The 15,976-nt window shown below is 41.8% G+C and overlaps 1 protein-coding gene across 11 annotated transcripts in view; it reads left to right on the forward strand.

The window, feature by feature from the left end:
• SEC31A (SEC31 homolog A, COPII coat complex component) overlaps positions 1-15,976 on the forward strand; it is a 97,546-nt gene that overhangs the window by 38,584 nt on the left and 42,986 nt on the right. For 10 of the 11 annotated variants that reach the window (XM_029058986.2, XM_029058987.2, XM_029058990.2 and 7 more), the window contains exons 13-17: positions 1,850-1,888; positions 2,343-2,399; positions 5,511-5,586; positions 6,155-6,333; positions 12,576-12,702. In XM_029058986.2, coding sequence (XP_028914819.1) covers positions 1,850-1,888; positions 2,343-2,399; positions 5,511-5,586; positions 6,155-6,333; positions 12,576-12,702 — 478 coding nt within the window. The remainder of the gene's footprint in view (positions 1-1,849; positions 1,889-2,342; positions 2,400-5,510; positions 5,587-6,154; positions 6,334-12,575; positions 12,703-15,976) is intronic. The other variant, XM_029058991.2, reaches the window with a different exon arrangement.

Raw genomic sequence — 15,976 nt, forward strand, 5'->3', positions numbered from 1 at the left:
ATGGGGTAGATATTACAACTCTAACCACTTAGCCCACACATTTTGCTCCTCAAATGCCAACCTTCTTACTGTACTTTGGGCTCATCTAACTTACCGCTGACCTCTCGCCCACGTCCTGCCTCTGTTAGTTCACTCCCCTCTCTGGTACAGATGCTGGGAAAGGGTAACTAGGAATATTAAGCAATATTTCATTTGTAAAATGCCAACCTGCTCTTGTCACATCATCAAAGTGAGAATTCAATATAAAGCATTAAATTAAATGAGTGCCTTAATATAGGTATATCAAGTATCTCAAACTATTAAGGCAACCAGAGACACATGAGGGTACAGAAAGTGGTAGCTAGAAACCAGAATTCCAAAGACTGGGCTCCTGTTCCAGAACAGAATCACAGAATTGTGAAGTAACATCGCCTAGTGGAAAGACCGAGTCAGAGGACTGGTTCTATTCCTGGATCCACCACTTGTCTGTTGGGTGACTTCAGACAAGGCACTTAACTTCTTTGTGCCTCAGTTACCTCATCTGTTAAATAGGGATTAAGACTGTGGGACAAGGACTGTTTCCATCCCAATTATCTTATATCAGTCAGCCAGTCATATTTATTGAGCTCTTATTGAAGTCAGCAGGGAGGCTAATACAGTAATCATGGCTGGTTAGGATAACTGCCAGGATATTATGCCTTTTCATATCTGACAGAAAATTACTCTCCCCACCATCAAAGCCATATTGAATGCACAGCTCCTCCAAGAAGCTTTCCGAGACTAAGCACTCTTTCCTTTTTTCCCACTCCCTTCTGCATCTCCCTGATTTGCTCCTATGATTTATCCCTGCCCCAGTCCCACAGCAGTTATGTACATATATGTAATTTATTTATATTAATGTCTGTCTCCCCCTCTAAACTGCTTGTTGTGGACAGGGATTGTGTCTGTTATTGTTATATTGTACTTTCCCAAGTGCTTAGTACAGTGCTTTGCACATAGTAAGCCTTCAATGGATATGATTGATTGAAGTTGCTCATAATTGTTCTCCCTAGGGTATTTAACTCATGTAATCTTGGGGAAATCACTTTCTGTCTTTGTATATCCATTTTACCTGTAGTAAAAGATGGAGAGGTTTTTAATTTTACAATTAACAGATGGTCAAATTGTAGAGAAGCAGTGGGGAAATGGAAAAGGCACAGTCCTGCGAATTAAGGGGCCTGGGTTCCAATCTTGCCTCCGGTTCTTGCCTGCTGTGTGATTCTCGGCAAGTCACTTCTCTTTACCTCAGATTCCTCCTCTGTAAAAGAGGATTAAATACTTGCTTTCTCTAATAATAATAGGAAGAACTGTGGTGCTTGTTAGAGGCCTACTCTATGACAAGCTATATGCTAAGCATGGGATAGATACAAGCCCATAAGATTGGACACCTTTCCTGTCCCACGTGGGGTGCTCAGTCCAAGGGGGAAGGAGAACAGGTAATCCCCATTTTTACAGATGAGGAAAATGAGGCATGAGAATTCAAATGACTTTCCTAAGGTCACATAGGCAAGTAGCAAAACCAGAATTGGAACCCAAGTCCTCTTGACTTCCAGGCTCATGCTCTTTCTATTAGGTTCTGCTGCTTTCCTCCCTGTTAAACTTATTGAGGCCAGTTTTCTAATTGGAAATATAAGAAAAGCAGGCTAACTCCATGTAATTTAGTGAAAATAGTGTCATTCCTTTCTTTAAGAGCAACAAAGACTTTCCCTTGTTGAACATAGAGTGCCTCTTGGATTTTGCCTATAAGATTGCAGTAAGAAAGGTGAAAATGGTACAGTTTATCCTGAAATAAAAATCCCACTTAGAAGATTAATAGTTTATTTTATTTCAGATTGCCTCAGTTCTGGATAAAGAAGATGCATCTGTGGAGGTAAAATCACAAATAACACTAAATTGTATAACCCAGCCTTTTCTTATTACACATATGTATTTCATTTTTTTGTTGTTAAAAAAAACCCTCTAAATTACAGGTAGTTTCATAAGAATTGATCATTCTTATTGTAAAAGAGAACAATTTAGCCTTCAAATTCTTCCTCCTTTTTGAAATGAACACATTGGGGTTTGATTTGATACAAAAAACTTTTAAATACCAACTAATCCTATTTGATGCTTAAGGTATGGGAGAGGAGAAGGAGAGAAGCAGAGATTTGCTTTCATTGATTTCCATTTTTCTATATTGATGTTTGCTCATAAGCAAAAATATTCCATTTCCATTTGAAATTAGCTCTGAATTGGTCTTGGTATTGGGCCTATTCTTTTCACTGTACACTAATAATTTTTCCATGGAACTCTTTCATCTGTTGCTGACCTGTTTTGTGTCCCAGAGTCACAAAGATTCTGAGCAAAATGATGGGGAAGACAGCCTTCCTATGGAAGAGCAGGTACTTTTCAAAAATCTTTACTAACTCTGTTGGGAAAAACTCTGGCAACTAACTCACTGCAACGTGTAGCTGCTGAACTGAGACCTAAGGAAAATGCTTCTGACTGGAAAGGTTTGGGGAGACTAGAGGAGATTTGATAAATCTGGTGGTGGAATCTCTATTTGTTGGACATTACAAACTGGATAGACTTATATAGGATGATGTAGATATAGTCTTACCGAAACAATATGTGCAACAGTTCTTTCTCTACTTCTCTATTTGGTTGCACTGTTGGGTCAGTTCTCCTTTTGAGATGGTTCACTCTTCTCCCTTTTCTCCTCTCTCTTTCCCCTTTTCTGCTTTCTTGATGTTCTGTTTTCTACTCTCTCTCTCTCTGGGTCACAGCCGTGGGTATTCCTCTGTAGGTTATAGCCCTGCTCTTTTCATTCTTCTTTTCGTAGCTTGGTTTCCCTTTCATCATTCAATCTCATCCCTCCTGAATTGCTACTCTCCTGCTCCTTTTTGGGATGTCATAGCACTGAGTACCCTTTCTGGGAGTCAGAGGGCTTTCTTTTTCTTACTAGTGGAGGTTTTCCTCTCTTGGTGAGCTATCCACTCTGCTCTTCTTTCTTCATCTCTTTTCCCCTTTTCTTCTTTCCCTAACTCTCCCTCATGTCTTCCCTTTGTCCCTTCTTCTTTCAGATGGTCCTTAGCATTTGCCATTAGTGGATGCCTCTCAGTTCCCTTGCCCTAAAATCAGCAAGACCTTAGAATTCTCGTACCATTCAGGGGTTGTATTCTTGGAGAACCTCACTCTTTGGGAAAGTCATGATATAGTAATCATTGATTCAATGAGAATTCATGGGTCAAGTTGTAGATAGTACTAAGAAATCATCATGACTGACATTTTATATGTTTCTAAATACTTGTTTAGAGCCACCATTGACAGAATGCTATATATCCTTACCACATCGTGTTTTTACTAGATCAAATTTTGTAAGGCGGTAAAAACACAAAGAAACAGTGTTTCTAAATATAATGTTCTAAAAAGTGAGGCTGAGGCAGAGTCTGGAAAGCAGCAATTTGCTTTAACCAATAACACACACACATGCACAACCATTTCTTTTCAAACCAGACCTACCTGGACCTATTTGTGGATTGTGCTATATCAGAGCAGATGTACTTTGTGAAAAGAACGTTATTAACTTAAACCCATACCTTTCCTCTAACTTGCATCTAATGTAATTTTTTCTTTCTTTTGTGCTTGATCTAGTGACATGAATTTGAGTTCTTGAAGTAAGGACTTTCCTTGCTTTTTCAAGGAAGAATTATTTCTCAAAAACCTGACCACAGTTTATCATAATAGTAATTATTATTATGATATTTGTCAAGCACCACTGTTAAAGCTGGAGTAAAATTCAAGTTAATCAGATTAGGCAAGGTTTCTGTCCCACCTGGGACTTGCAGTCTAAGTAGGAAGGAAAGCAGGTATTGAACCCCATTTTACAGATGAGGAAACTGAGGCACAGAGATGTTAATTGACTTACCCAAGGTCACCCAGCAGACATCTGGCAGAGCTGGGATTGGAATCCAGGTCCTCTGACTCCCTGGCCTGTGCTCTTTCCAGTAGGCCACACTACTTCTCAATAGGCCATACTTCTATGCCAGGACCTTTTAACCATTTTTATTTTAAGACATGAGGAATAATCTATGAGTACACCCCCATTCACCCCTATCAGAGGGAGAAGAGGATGTTGGGGGTGGGGAGTGTCCAGATGATTTTGGATGTCTTTGTTATTCCAAAGAATATAAAAGATACTAGTTACACTCACAAGTTGCCTGTAGTGGTTTAGGAAAATGCAAGTGGTGATTTTGAAAATGGAACCACAGACCCAGAACAGTTTGGGCTTCTGGTGTTTTTGTGAGGGATAGAGAATGTGGTGACTTCTTGCTTGTTTTAGTTAAAAGATAAGAGACCTCATAGACTGTCGGTCATGAAACTTGCTCATTAAAATATAAAACATTTGAAAGAGAGTCAGAAAAACTCGTTAGGATTTTCTTTTCAAATACATGTCTCCTGAAAAATATGTTAGTTAGAAAAATGTCCCAGGGGTAATTGTCAGATCCACTTTGTAAGGACAAGAAATAAAAACCGCATGGAAATATTTGAAGAGTGCCAGATGTGATGGCTAATTGGCATTCATGTACATTAATTCCCCAAACTTCTAAAGTCTGATAATTACCCAAGATAGACTGTCATATTTCTTGATTTGCAGTAGTCAAACTCAGATTTATAATACTAATAATGATGATGGCATTTGTTAAGTGGCTACTATGTGCCAGGCACTGTACTACGCACTGGGGTGGATACAAGCAAATTGAGTTGGACACAGTCCCTGTCCCATGAGGGGCTCACAATCGCAATCTCCATTATACAGATGAGGAAACTGAGGCCCAGAGAAGCAAAGTGACTTGCCCAAGGTCACATAGCAGATGAATGGCAGAGCCGGGATTAGAACCCATGACCCGACTCCCAGGCCCGTGCTCTATCCGCTACGCCATACTGCTTCTGATAGGGAAACGCTGGAGGGCAGGGTTTGGAATGGGGAAGGGAGAAGTGCAGGTCCAGAATGCAAGTAAGACTTTGGGTGTATTCCACTAAAAAAAGAAAATATAATTATAGTTTAGTAATTATCATACTATTCTAAAATTCTAAAATTTCTATTACAGTTTAGTAATTATCATACTATTCTAAAATTTCTATTCATTACTGAAGAGGGATGCCACCCTGACTAAGGTTTTCTATTCTTATAAATTTGGTTTATTTGGGGGTTTCCTCAAAGCTTGATCCACTTGTTATAGGATGTCTGTCTGGGTCCTTGTAGGATGTCTGGGTTCCCAGGATTGAGTCAGTAAATGCAAAAGCTGCATTTGCAGAATGAGAGGAATTCCCAGTATGCCAGCTTTGGAATGAATGAATTATACCTGTTAACATTAGTAGTGTGGGGTTGCAGCAAAATGCCCCCAGGAGAATTTGCCAGGTCAACCAGTATTGCCCACATCTACCTGTCAGTTTGTTTTCGCTACTGTTTCCCACTAAACTTTTGCTAACCTTTCTTACTAATCTCTTAGAGCTGCAGAGAAAGGGAGAAAGAGACTGAAAGTCCACCCGTGGCAGAAGGAACCTTTAGTATCTCTATCAATGAAGGTAAATATCTATTTGGATTTTGGCTAGAACTGAAAAATTGATTTCAAAAAATTAGTTTTCCACAGATGATTGCTTTTAGAAGGAAACTCTCTATTCTTGGCATGCATGAGACTCATTTCCCAGTGAGTGGATTTAAGATCTTCATAAATTGGAATAGAAAACTGCAGATTTACTAAAATCATTTCAATCATGATTTTACTGAGCATTTACTATGTGCAGACCATTGTATTAAGTGCTTGGAAGTGTACAGTAGAGTTGGTAGACATGATCCCTGCCTTCAAGGAGCATACAGTATATGGTCAAGTAAATTACAGAGAAATAAAATGAAATATTTGAAAAATATGCTAAATTGTTAGGAAAGCAAACGTACAAAATATAAATCTTCTTTTCTATTTTTTTTTTTTAAAGTGTTGGGATGAACTCTATTCTGAGACAGACGGACCCCAACACTTGAATACATTGATAGAGTAATAAAATTCAGGGATCAGTTTTCATACTTTTCAGTGTACAGAAATGACAAAGAATAAATTGATTTTTAAACTGGCTGTTGTTTTTTTTTCTGTTCCAGATTTAGATGGCTTAATTACCCAAGCTTTGTTGACTGGAAATTTTGAAAGTGCGGTTGACCTTTGTTTACGGGATAATCGTATGGCTGATGCCATTATATTGGCTATAGCAGGAGGACAAGAGCTCCTTGCTCAGACCCAGGAAAAGTACTTTGCAAGAACTCAAAGCAAAATGACCAGGGTATGTATGTTGTTTCACCTGGAAAGCCAGGCCAGACCCCTTTAAAATGTTAATTTCTCAATAGTTAATGGTTAATTTTTACTTCTTCAGAAATCTTCTCAATTCCATTTCTCCCAGAATTTCTAGCACTTTTCCTTTATTTCCGCCCTCCCACTCCTAGAGAGCTGTGGGTGATCCTAATAACAGGCTAATTAGAGGATAGAGTTTAATGACTCTACCTGATTTCCATTCCATACTTCTTTTTTCTTTTTTTTTTCAAAATTATGGTCATTCATTCCTTCAGTCATATTTATTGAGCACTTTCTGTGTGCAGAGCACTGTACTAACCTCTTGGAAAGTACAATTCAGCAGCAGATAGAGAGACAGTCCCTACCCAACAGCGGGCTCACAGTCTAGAAGGGGGAGACAGACAACAAAACAAAACAAGTAGACAGGCATCAATAGGCATCAATTTTGTTGATAACAAAATGCCAGAATGTATATATTTTTTCCATTAAAAGCCTATTTTGGCATTGAAGATTTAAGTGCAAAAAACAAACTTGTCACTGACCAGTCCATCCTAATTCTGTCACTGCTAACAAGTCAATTTAGTCAGAATTATGACATTAGACATCTGGAAGCTTTGGTCATTTGAAAATGCACCGTAATTTTTTTCCTGTGATATTTCATTCCTCTCCATTTGCAAAGAGTTTGGTGTTTCCTCAAGTAACGACTGGTAGTTCTTACTGGCACCCACATGAGTCACCTACAACAATAGTCTTAGGGTTCTTCTTGCATCAGAAAAGAGTCTCAAATCCATGATTTGTATATTATTAAGATTTTGGATGATGTTTACAGAGTCATCAAAATAATCAAAATAAATAATTGAATGCAATAAAGAAGAAGCATATCCACATTTGCTGCAAATAACTGGAAGCTTTGTGCATTAGAGAAGCAGTGTGGCTCAGTGGAAAGAGCACGGGCTTTGGAGTCAGAGGTCATGGGTTCGAATCCCAGCTCAGCCACTTGTCAGCTGTGTGACTTTGGGCAAGTCACTTAACTTCTCTGTGCCTCAGTTACCTCATCTGTAAAATGGGGATTAAGACTGTGAGCCCCACGTGGGACAACCTGATTCCCCTGTGTCTACCCCAGCGCTTAGAACAGTGCTCGGCACAAAGTAAGCACTTAACAAATACCAACATTATTATTATTATTATTATTATTATTATTATGAGCTATTGGGGATTAAATGGGGAAGGCATGGAGGAGGAAGTGAGATTTTTTAGGAGGACTGAATATGGAGAGAGCAGTGGTGTGACAGATTTAAGGACAGGAAGAATTTAATGCCAGAACAGCTTGAGCGAGGGGATGAAGGTGAGAGGATCAGGAACCAGGTGTAGTTAGAAGGATAGCTGGGGAGTGATAATAGTAATAATGGTATTTGGTAAGCGTTTACTATGTGCCAAGCACTCTTCTAAGTGCTGAGGTGGATACAAGCAAATTGGGTTGGACACAGTCCCTATCCCACATGGAGCCCACAGTCTCATTCCACATTTTACAGATGAGGTAACTGAGGCCCAGAGAAGTTGTGACTTGCCCAAGGTCACACAGCAGACAAGTGGTGGAGCCAGGATTAGAACCCATCACCTCTAACTCCCAGGCCTGGGCTCTATCCATTGAGGCAGTAGTGGATGAAGAAAGCAAACATGTAAAAATTATGATATGTATTAAATGCTTGCTTTGTACTGGGGACTGGGTTGAGCCCTAAGATTGAGACAATAATCATATTGGAGAAGGTTCTTGTCCCATTCAGAGCTCACATCTGAGGAAGAAACAAGAGGCATATTATCCCTAATTCACAGTTGAGGAAACTGAGTCACCTCAATCAGTGGTATTTATTGAACATTATTTGTATGCAGGGAAGGTACAGTACAACAGAGTTGGTAGATGTGACCCCTGCCCACAAGATGCTTACAGTCCAGGGGGAGACAGAAGTAGATTTGAGATAGGGTAAATAATAAGAGTATAAGAATATTTACATAAGTGCTGTGGGACTCGGAGTATCAAAGTGCTTAAGGGGTATGCAGCCAAATTCACAGTCAATGCAGAGGGGAGGGCAGATAGGGAAAATCTAGCGCTTACTCCAGGAAGACCTCTTGTCTTATGGTGTTGAGTCATCTCCAACCCATAGAGACTCCATTTACACATCTGTCCCAGAAAACCCCACCTCCATGTGCCATCCTTCTGGTAGTGTATCCATAGAGTTTTCTTGGTAAAAAAAACAGAAGTGGTTTACCATTGCCTTCCACGCAGTAAACTTGAGTCTCCAACTGCCAGTCTCTCCCATACCGCTGCTGCCCAGCACAGGTGAGAAGGCCTTTTGGAGGAGATGTAATTTTAGGAGGCTTTTGAAAGTGGGTAGAGTGATGGACTGTTGGGTGTGAAGGGCCAGGGAAATTCCAGGCCAGAGGGATTATATGGGCAAGGCATTGGTGGTGGGATAAGGCGAGATTGAGGTACAGCTCTAGACTAGGTTGTTGTTAGAGTGGAATGTGGAATGGGAGGGGGAGAGCTGATTCAATGCCTTAAGGCCATTGATTTTTGATTTCTATTTGATGCAGAGGTGAATGGACAACCACTGGAGGTTCTTGCGGAGTGGGAGATATACACACAGCATTGTTTAGAAAAAATCTCCAGACAACAGACAGAACTATGAGAGGCAGGATGCAGGAGGCTGATGCAGTAGTTAAGGCACAAAATGAGTTCTTGCATCAGTGGAATAGTGGTTCAGAAGGAGAGGAATGGGCGGATTCTGAAGGTAAAACTGACATGATTTGTGACACATTGGTATGGGGCTGAATCAGAGAGATGAGTTGAGGATAATGTCGATGTTACAGACTTGTGAGACAGGATATTTGTGATTTATATTAATGTCTGTCTAACCCTGCTCTAGACTCTAAGCTCGGGAATGTGTCTATTGTTGAACTCTCCCAAGTGCTTAGTACAGTGCTCTGCATACAGTAAGCGCTCAGTAAATATGATTAAGTGAATGAATGAATGACAGGGACTGTGTCCAACATGACTGACTTATATGGAGCAGTGCTTGGCACATATTAAGGGCTAAACAAGTACCATAATTATTATTATGTAACTGAGGCACAGAGAAGTAAAGTGACTTTTTTTCCCTTAACTTACACTTCTGTGACAGGGAGAGGTGATGAGATCCTAGTAGGAGCTCAGTCAATGCCAACAGTCAGCCCCAGGAAACCAAACCCGTAGCCTGAGGAGAGATCAGTGGAAGAAGGACCATACCACCTTTACATCAAACAGAAACTTCTTACTCAGTCACCTACCCCCCTCCTACCTCACCTTGATACTCTCCTACTGCAACCCAGCCCACACACTTCACTCCTCTAAAGCTAACCTTCTCACTCTGCCTCAGTCTCATCTATCTCACCCCCAACCTCTCACCCACCTTCAAGTAGAGATGTCCTGGGGGCAGGAGGGAAATGCAAGATACCAGAGGAGGAGAGCGATCAGGGCTGGCGATATAGATTATCAATCAATCAATCGGTCGTGTTTATTGAGCACTTACTGTGTGCAGAGCACTGTACTAAGCATTTGGGAGTCATGTAGCCTGTCCACAATGAGTTTTCAGTCTAGAGGAGTAGACAGGTGTTAATAGAAATAAATAAATTACAGATATGTATATAAATTCTGGGGAGTGAGAGAGGGGTGAATAAAGGGAGAAAGTTCAAGTGCAAGGTTGACACAGAGAGTAGGTGTGGATGGATGAGGGCCTAGTTGGGGAAGGCTTCTTGCGGGAGATGGGCCTACAATAAGTCTTTAAAGGTGGGGAGAGTAATTGCTGGATATGAAGAAGGAGGCTGTTCCAGGCCAGAGGTCTGATGATGAGATGATCATCATGGATGAGACGTTAGCAGCAAGATAAATAAGCTCCAGGTACAGTGAGTATGTTGTCATTAGAGGAGCGAAGTGTGTAAGCTGAGTTGTAGTAGGAGAGCAGTGAGGTAAGGTAGAAGGGGGCAAGGTGATTGAATCCTTTAAAGCTGATGGTAAGGAGTTTCTATTTGATGTGGAGGTAGGTGGGCAATAACTGGAGGTTCTTGAGGAGTGGGGAAACATTGGACTGAAGTTTTTATAGAAAATGATCTGGGCAGCAGAGTGAACTATGGACTAGAGTGGGGAGAAACAAGAGGCAGGGAGATCAGCAAGGAGGCTGATATAATAACCAAGCCAGGATAGGATAAGTGTTTGGATTAAAGTGGTAACAATTTGAATGGAGAGGAAAGGGTGGATTTTAGCGACGTTGTGAAGATTGAACTGACAGAATTTAGTGACAGATTGAATATCTGGGTTGAATGAGAGAGAGTGAGAGGAGTTGAGGATAACACCCAGGTTACGGGCTTGTGAGTCAGAAAGGATGGTGGTGCAGTCTACAGTGATGAGAAACTCAGTGGGAGGACAGGGTTTGAGAGGGAAGATGAACTCTGTTTGGACATGTTAAATTTGAGATGTCGGCAGGACATCCAGATAGAAATGTCTTAAAAGGCAGAAGGAAATGCAAGACTACAGAGAAGGAGAGAGATCAGGGTTAGTGTTGTAGATTTGGAAATCATCTGCAGAGGTCATAGTTGAATCCGTTGGGAGTGAATGACTTCTCCAAGAGAGTAGGTGTGGATGGAGAACAGAACGGGATCCAGAAACTGAACCTTGAGGGAGTCCCATAGTTAGAGGGTGGGAGGAAAAGGAGGATCCCACAAAAGAGAGGGAGAATGAGCGGCCAGAGAGACAGGAGAACCAAGAGAGGACAGTGTCACGGAAGCCAGGATTGGATAATGTTTCCAGGAGAAGCGGGTGGTCAGCAGTGTTGTAGGCAGCTGAGAGGTTGAGGAGGATTAGGATGGGGTAGAAACCATTTGGTATGGCAAAAAGATCATTTGTGAACATTGGGAGGGCAGTTTCTATGGCGTGAAGGGTACAGAAGCCGAATTGGAGGGAGTTAAAGAATTGGAGGAGAGAAACTTGAGATAGAATGTGTACACAACTCACTTAAGGAGTTCAGAGAGGAATGGTAGGAGGGAGGTGGGGTGGTAACTAGAGGATGCTATAGGGTCATGTGTGGGGTTTTTTTAGGATAGGGAGCCACGAGCATGTTGGAAAACAGTCGGAAGAAGCCATTGGAGAAGGAACAGTTGAAAATGGTGGTCAGGGAGGGAAGAAAGGAGGGGGCAAGTTCTTTGATAAGGTGCAAAGGCACAAAGTCAGATGCGCAGGTTGGAGAGGGTGGATTTTGAAAGAAGGTAGGAATTTGGGAATCATCTGCATTGAAATGGTAGTTAAAGCCTTGGGTGGATGTGGATAGAGAATAGAAGGGGATCAAGGGAATGAGCCCTGAGAAATTCCTGCTGTTAGAGAGTGGGAGATAGTGGAGGAGCCTGCAAAAGAGCCTGAGCAGAAACAGTCAGAGAGACAAGAAGAGAACCAGGAGAGGACAGTTTTGGTGAAGCCAAGGACAGATAAGTTTTCCAGGACAAAGCTGTGGTAATTCACAGTGTTGAAAGCAGCAGAATGGTCAAGGAGTAGGTTGGAGTAGTGATGATTGGATTTGTTCAATAAATCAAGCAGGCAAGCAGTGGAGCTGGGACTAGAACCCTTTTGACTTCCAAGTTATACGATCTTTCCACTTGGCCATCCTACCTCTCTTAGACTTTTTTAATGGTATTTGCTAGGTGCTTAATATGTGCCAAGCACTGTACTAAGCACTGGATTTGAAGCCAATTATAAGGAGTTTTTGCTTAAAGAGGAGGGAAATGGGAAGGTTTTTAAGGAGAGGAGATTTGTGACTTTAAGAAAACGATCCATGCTGTAGTGGTATCATAGGTTGATGGGATGAGATACCAGAGGAGGGCTGCCAGTGATACTGTTTAACATAATTGAAGGTGTCATGGTACTGTGGTTGAGTTCAGTTTCTAATTTTTCATGTTTTTCTCTGACCTTTCTAGTTACTAGGAAGAAATATGTAATATGTAAGGATCACATTTTCCTTCAGCTTTCTATGGAATGGCAAAGGAGAAAATCTTGTAGTTGCTTTAGTTCATTTGTTCAGTGCTTTTGCTATTTCATTCTCCCTGGAATGGTGCATGCTTCAAAGAGTGGTACATACTCCAGAGGTTTCGTTCTAATAAGGTCAGGATCCTTAAAATAAGGAGGCACTTAATTCTTTCCCTTTTCTTTCCAAGCTGATCACTGCAGTGGTGTTGAAGAACTGGAAGGAAATTGTGCAATCCTGTGCCCTAAAGAACTGGAGAGAAGCTTTGGCTGCAGTATTAACTTATGCTAGCCCAGATGAATTTGCCCCTCTCTGTGGTAAGAAATGATGCTCTGTTGTATGGTGGAGCCCTATGATAACAAGCTCAGTGTTGAATTGTTTTTAAAACATTTCTCAGACCTTCACTGGTACCACTATCATTTAACCTCTCTCCCAACACCCACCACCACCAGTCCCCCTTAACCAATACAGAAAACAAGTCAAATTCTAGGAGCTTTACCTTATTCTACTTTCTAGTTATGAAACCTACTCCACTCTAACTGTTCGGTTAGCAACTTGGTTAAATCCCATAATTCATTGCCATAGCTTGAAAAGTTACAGTGTGACAATTTGGCCATTTCTATTAGCTTTCTATAAACTTAAAAAAAGCCCTTTACCCTCTCTGACAATTTGCTCATTACTAAAATGAAGGTATTAATAATGTCCCTTCTGATAGTCTTGCTATAAGGAATATTTAATAAAAAAGAAATTTTTTAGCCCTTTGCATTATGTTTAATGAAATAATAAATAAAAATATAGTGCCCAAATTTACTATTAAAAGATTCATGTGGGTCCTGTCTATCATTCAGCTAGCACTACTCAAACATCATGTCTGTCTTTTATGCCTGTTTTAAAATGTAGGCTGTGGGGGACCAGATTCACCTCAGCTCTTCTCTTGTCAAAAACAAATCCCTTTTAGAATGAGCAGCATGGCCTAGTGAATAAAGCACGAGCCTGGGAGTCAGAAGGGCTTAGGTTCTAATCGTGACTCTGCTATGTGCCTTTTGCCTGACCTTGGGCAAGTCATTTAACCCCTCTATGCCTCAGTTACCTCATCTATAAAATGGCAATTAAGACTGTGAACCCCATGTGGGGCATAGACCGTTCCAACCTGATTGTAACTGTCCTAGCACTGAGTACAGTTCTTGGCACATAGTAAGCACTTAACAAATACCATAAAAAACTTTTTCAAAAAGCAGTCCCTGCTCCAGTCTATTCTTCACTCCGCTGCCCAGCTCATCTTCCTGCAGTAACGATCTGGGCATGTCACTCCCCTTCTTAAACACCTCCAGTGGTTGCCTATCAACCTCCGCTCCAAACAAAAACTCCTCACTCTAGGCTTCAAGGCTGTCCATCACCTTGCCCCCTCCTACCTCTCCTCCCTTCTCTCTTTCTACTGCCCACCCCGCACGCTCCGCTCCTCTGCCGCCCACCTCCTCACCGTCCCTCGGTCTCGCCTATCTCGCCGTTGACCCCTGGGCCACGTCTTCCCACGGTCCTGGAATGCCCTCCCTCCTCACCTCCGCCAAACTAATTCTCTTCCCCTCTTCAAAACCCTACTTAAAACTCACCTCCTCCAAGAGGCCTTCCCAGACTGAGCTCCCCTTCTCCCTCTACTCCCTCTACCACCCCCCCTTCACCTCTCCGCAGCTTAACCCTCTTTTCCCCCCATTTCCCTCTGCTCCTCCCTTCCCATCCCCTCAGCACTGTACTCATCCGCTCAACTGTATATATTTTCATTACCCTATTTATTTTGTTAATGAAATGTACATAGCCTTGATTCTATTTAGTTGCCATTGTTTTTATGAGATGTTCTTCCCCTTGACTCTATTTATTGCCATTGTTCTTGTCTGTCTCCCCCGATTAGACTGTAAGCCCGTCAAACGGCAGGGACTGTCTCTATCTGTTGCCGACTTGTTCATTCCAAGCGCTTAGTACAGTGCTCTGCACATAGTAAGCGCTCAATAAATACTATTGAATGAATGGACATCCAATAATGTTTGGCAGGGCCTCTAGCCTTCTGATTTTCCCTTCTAGGCGTGGGTGAGAATCGGAGGCCCTGACAGGTGATCCCCAATACCTCTACTCCTTAGCCCACCACTATCATCTCTCAGTCTTCAACTAAGTGTGCCTGAGCAGCAGGCGGTCAGCCATCCTCCTTTCCATCCTATCTCCCACCCCTTCTTCCTCATCTTCTGTAAAATGGGGATTAAGACTGTGAGCCCCACGTGGGGCAACCTGATTCCCCTGTGTCTACCCCAGCGCTTAGAACAGTGCTCTGCACATAGTAAGCGCTTAACAAATACCAACATTAACATTATCTTCCCTGGAAAAATCTTCCCTCTCTCTCCAGGCTGCAGGGACCACTCTGACCCCTTTCCAGATACAGACATGGAGATTAAAATTCTCTTATGTTTATCGATAGACATATTGAAAAGAATCTTACAGAGTTAATTAGGTAACAAATACAAAAGAATTCCAATTGAAAAATTCATTTCCCTTTCTTCTAATACCTTTACCTTGCCCAAGGTTCTTTCTACTTGGGAAATCCCAGGTTTCAGATTCTCCCCTCAGGTTTTTTTAGCTGCCAGGATATAACAGTTATTTCCCCAATCAAAGGTTAGGAGCCACGCTTCTCAAGGATTCTAAGTTCTGAGACCCCACATAAGGGTCTCAAGGGTCATAAAGGTCACAGACCCCATTTTCTGCCTCCTGTCCTCCAGGATTGCTCAGTCCCAACTCAGTTAAAATGATGGAAGGACTTCTCCCCTATTCACCAGCCCCCTCCACTTTATCCAGTACTCGCTTGATTATCTGTGTTCAAGGTGGAGTCGCCTACTAAGTACCTGGTATTTAATTAGCTTTCCCTCAGGGAGGGGCTTCTACCCACTGTAGCAATTTATAAGGTATTTCCCTCCTGTCTCTGTGTATGGGTTAGTTTAATTGATTCAATTATATTTATTAAGCGCTTAGTGTGTAAGTGTTTGGGAAAGTACAGTACAACAATAAAGAGTGACAGTCCCTGCCCACAATGAGCTCACAGTCTAAAGTCAGGGAGACAGACATCAATACAAATAATTAAAATTACAGAAATATACCTAAGTGCTGTGGGGCTGAGGCAGGAGGGAGCAATCAGGGCGATGTGGAACGGGGTGGGAGTTTAGGAAAAGTGGACCTTAGTTTGGGAAGGCTTTGAAGGCGGGGATAGTAATTATGGGATGGATTTGAGGAGGGAGGGCTTTGCAGGCGAGAGGTTGGACGTGGGTGGGCCGGGTCGGCGAGGCAGGGGAGATTGAGGCACAGTTAGCACCAGATGAGCGAAGGAGGAAGTACTGATTAATAGGTGAGAAAATTATAATGGATGAGGGCCAATTGTAGAAAGTCTTCAGATGTACAATTGATTCCTGAAAACCTTGTCTGAAGTTTGAACTATTTTGCTTGTATCCACCCCAGCACTTAGTACAGTGCCTAGCACATTGTAAGCACTTAAATACCATAATTATTATTATTATTTCATGTTGGAACCAGTCATCTCCTAAAAATAATACTATG

The sequence above is a fragment of the Ornithorhynchus anatinus genome, chromosome 3 (genome assembly GCF_004115215.2).
Source record: "Ornithorhynchus anatinus isolate Pmale09 chromosome 3, mOrnAna1.pri.v4, whole genome shotgun sequence".
Classification (NCBI taxonomy): domain Eukaryota; kingdom Metazoa; phylum Chordata; class Mammalia; order Monotremata; family Ornithorhynchidae; genus Ornithorhynchus; species Ornithorhynchus anatinus.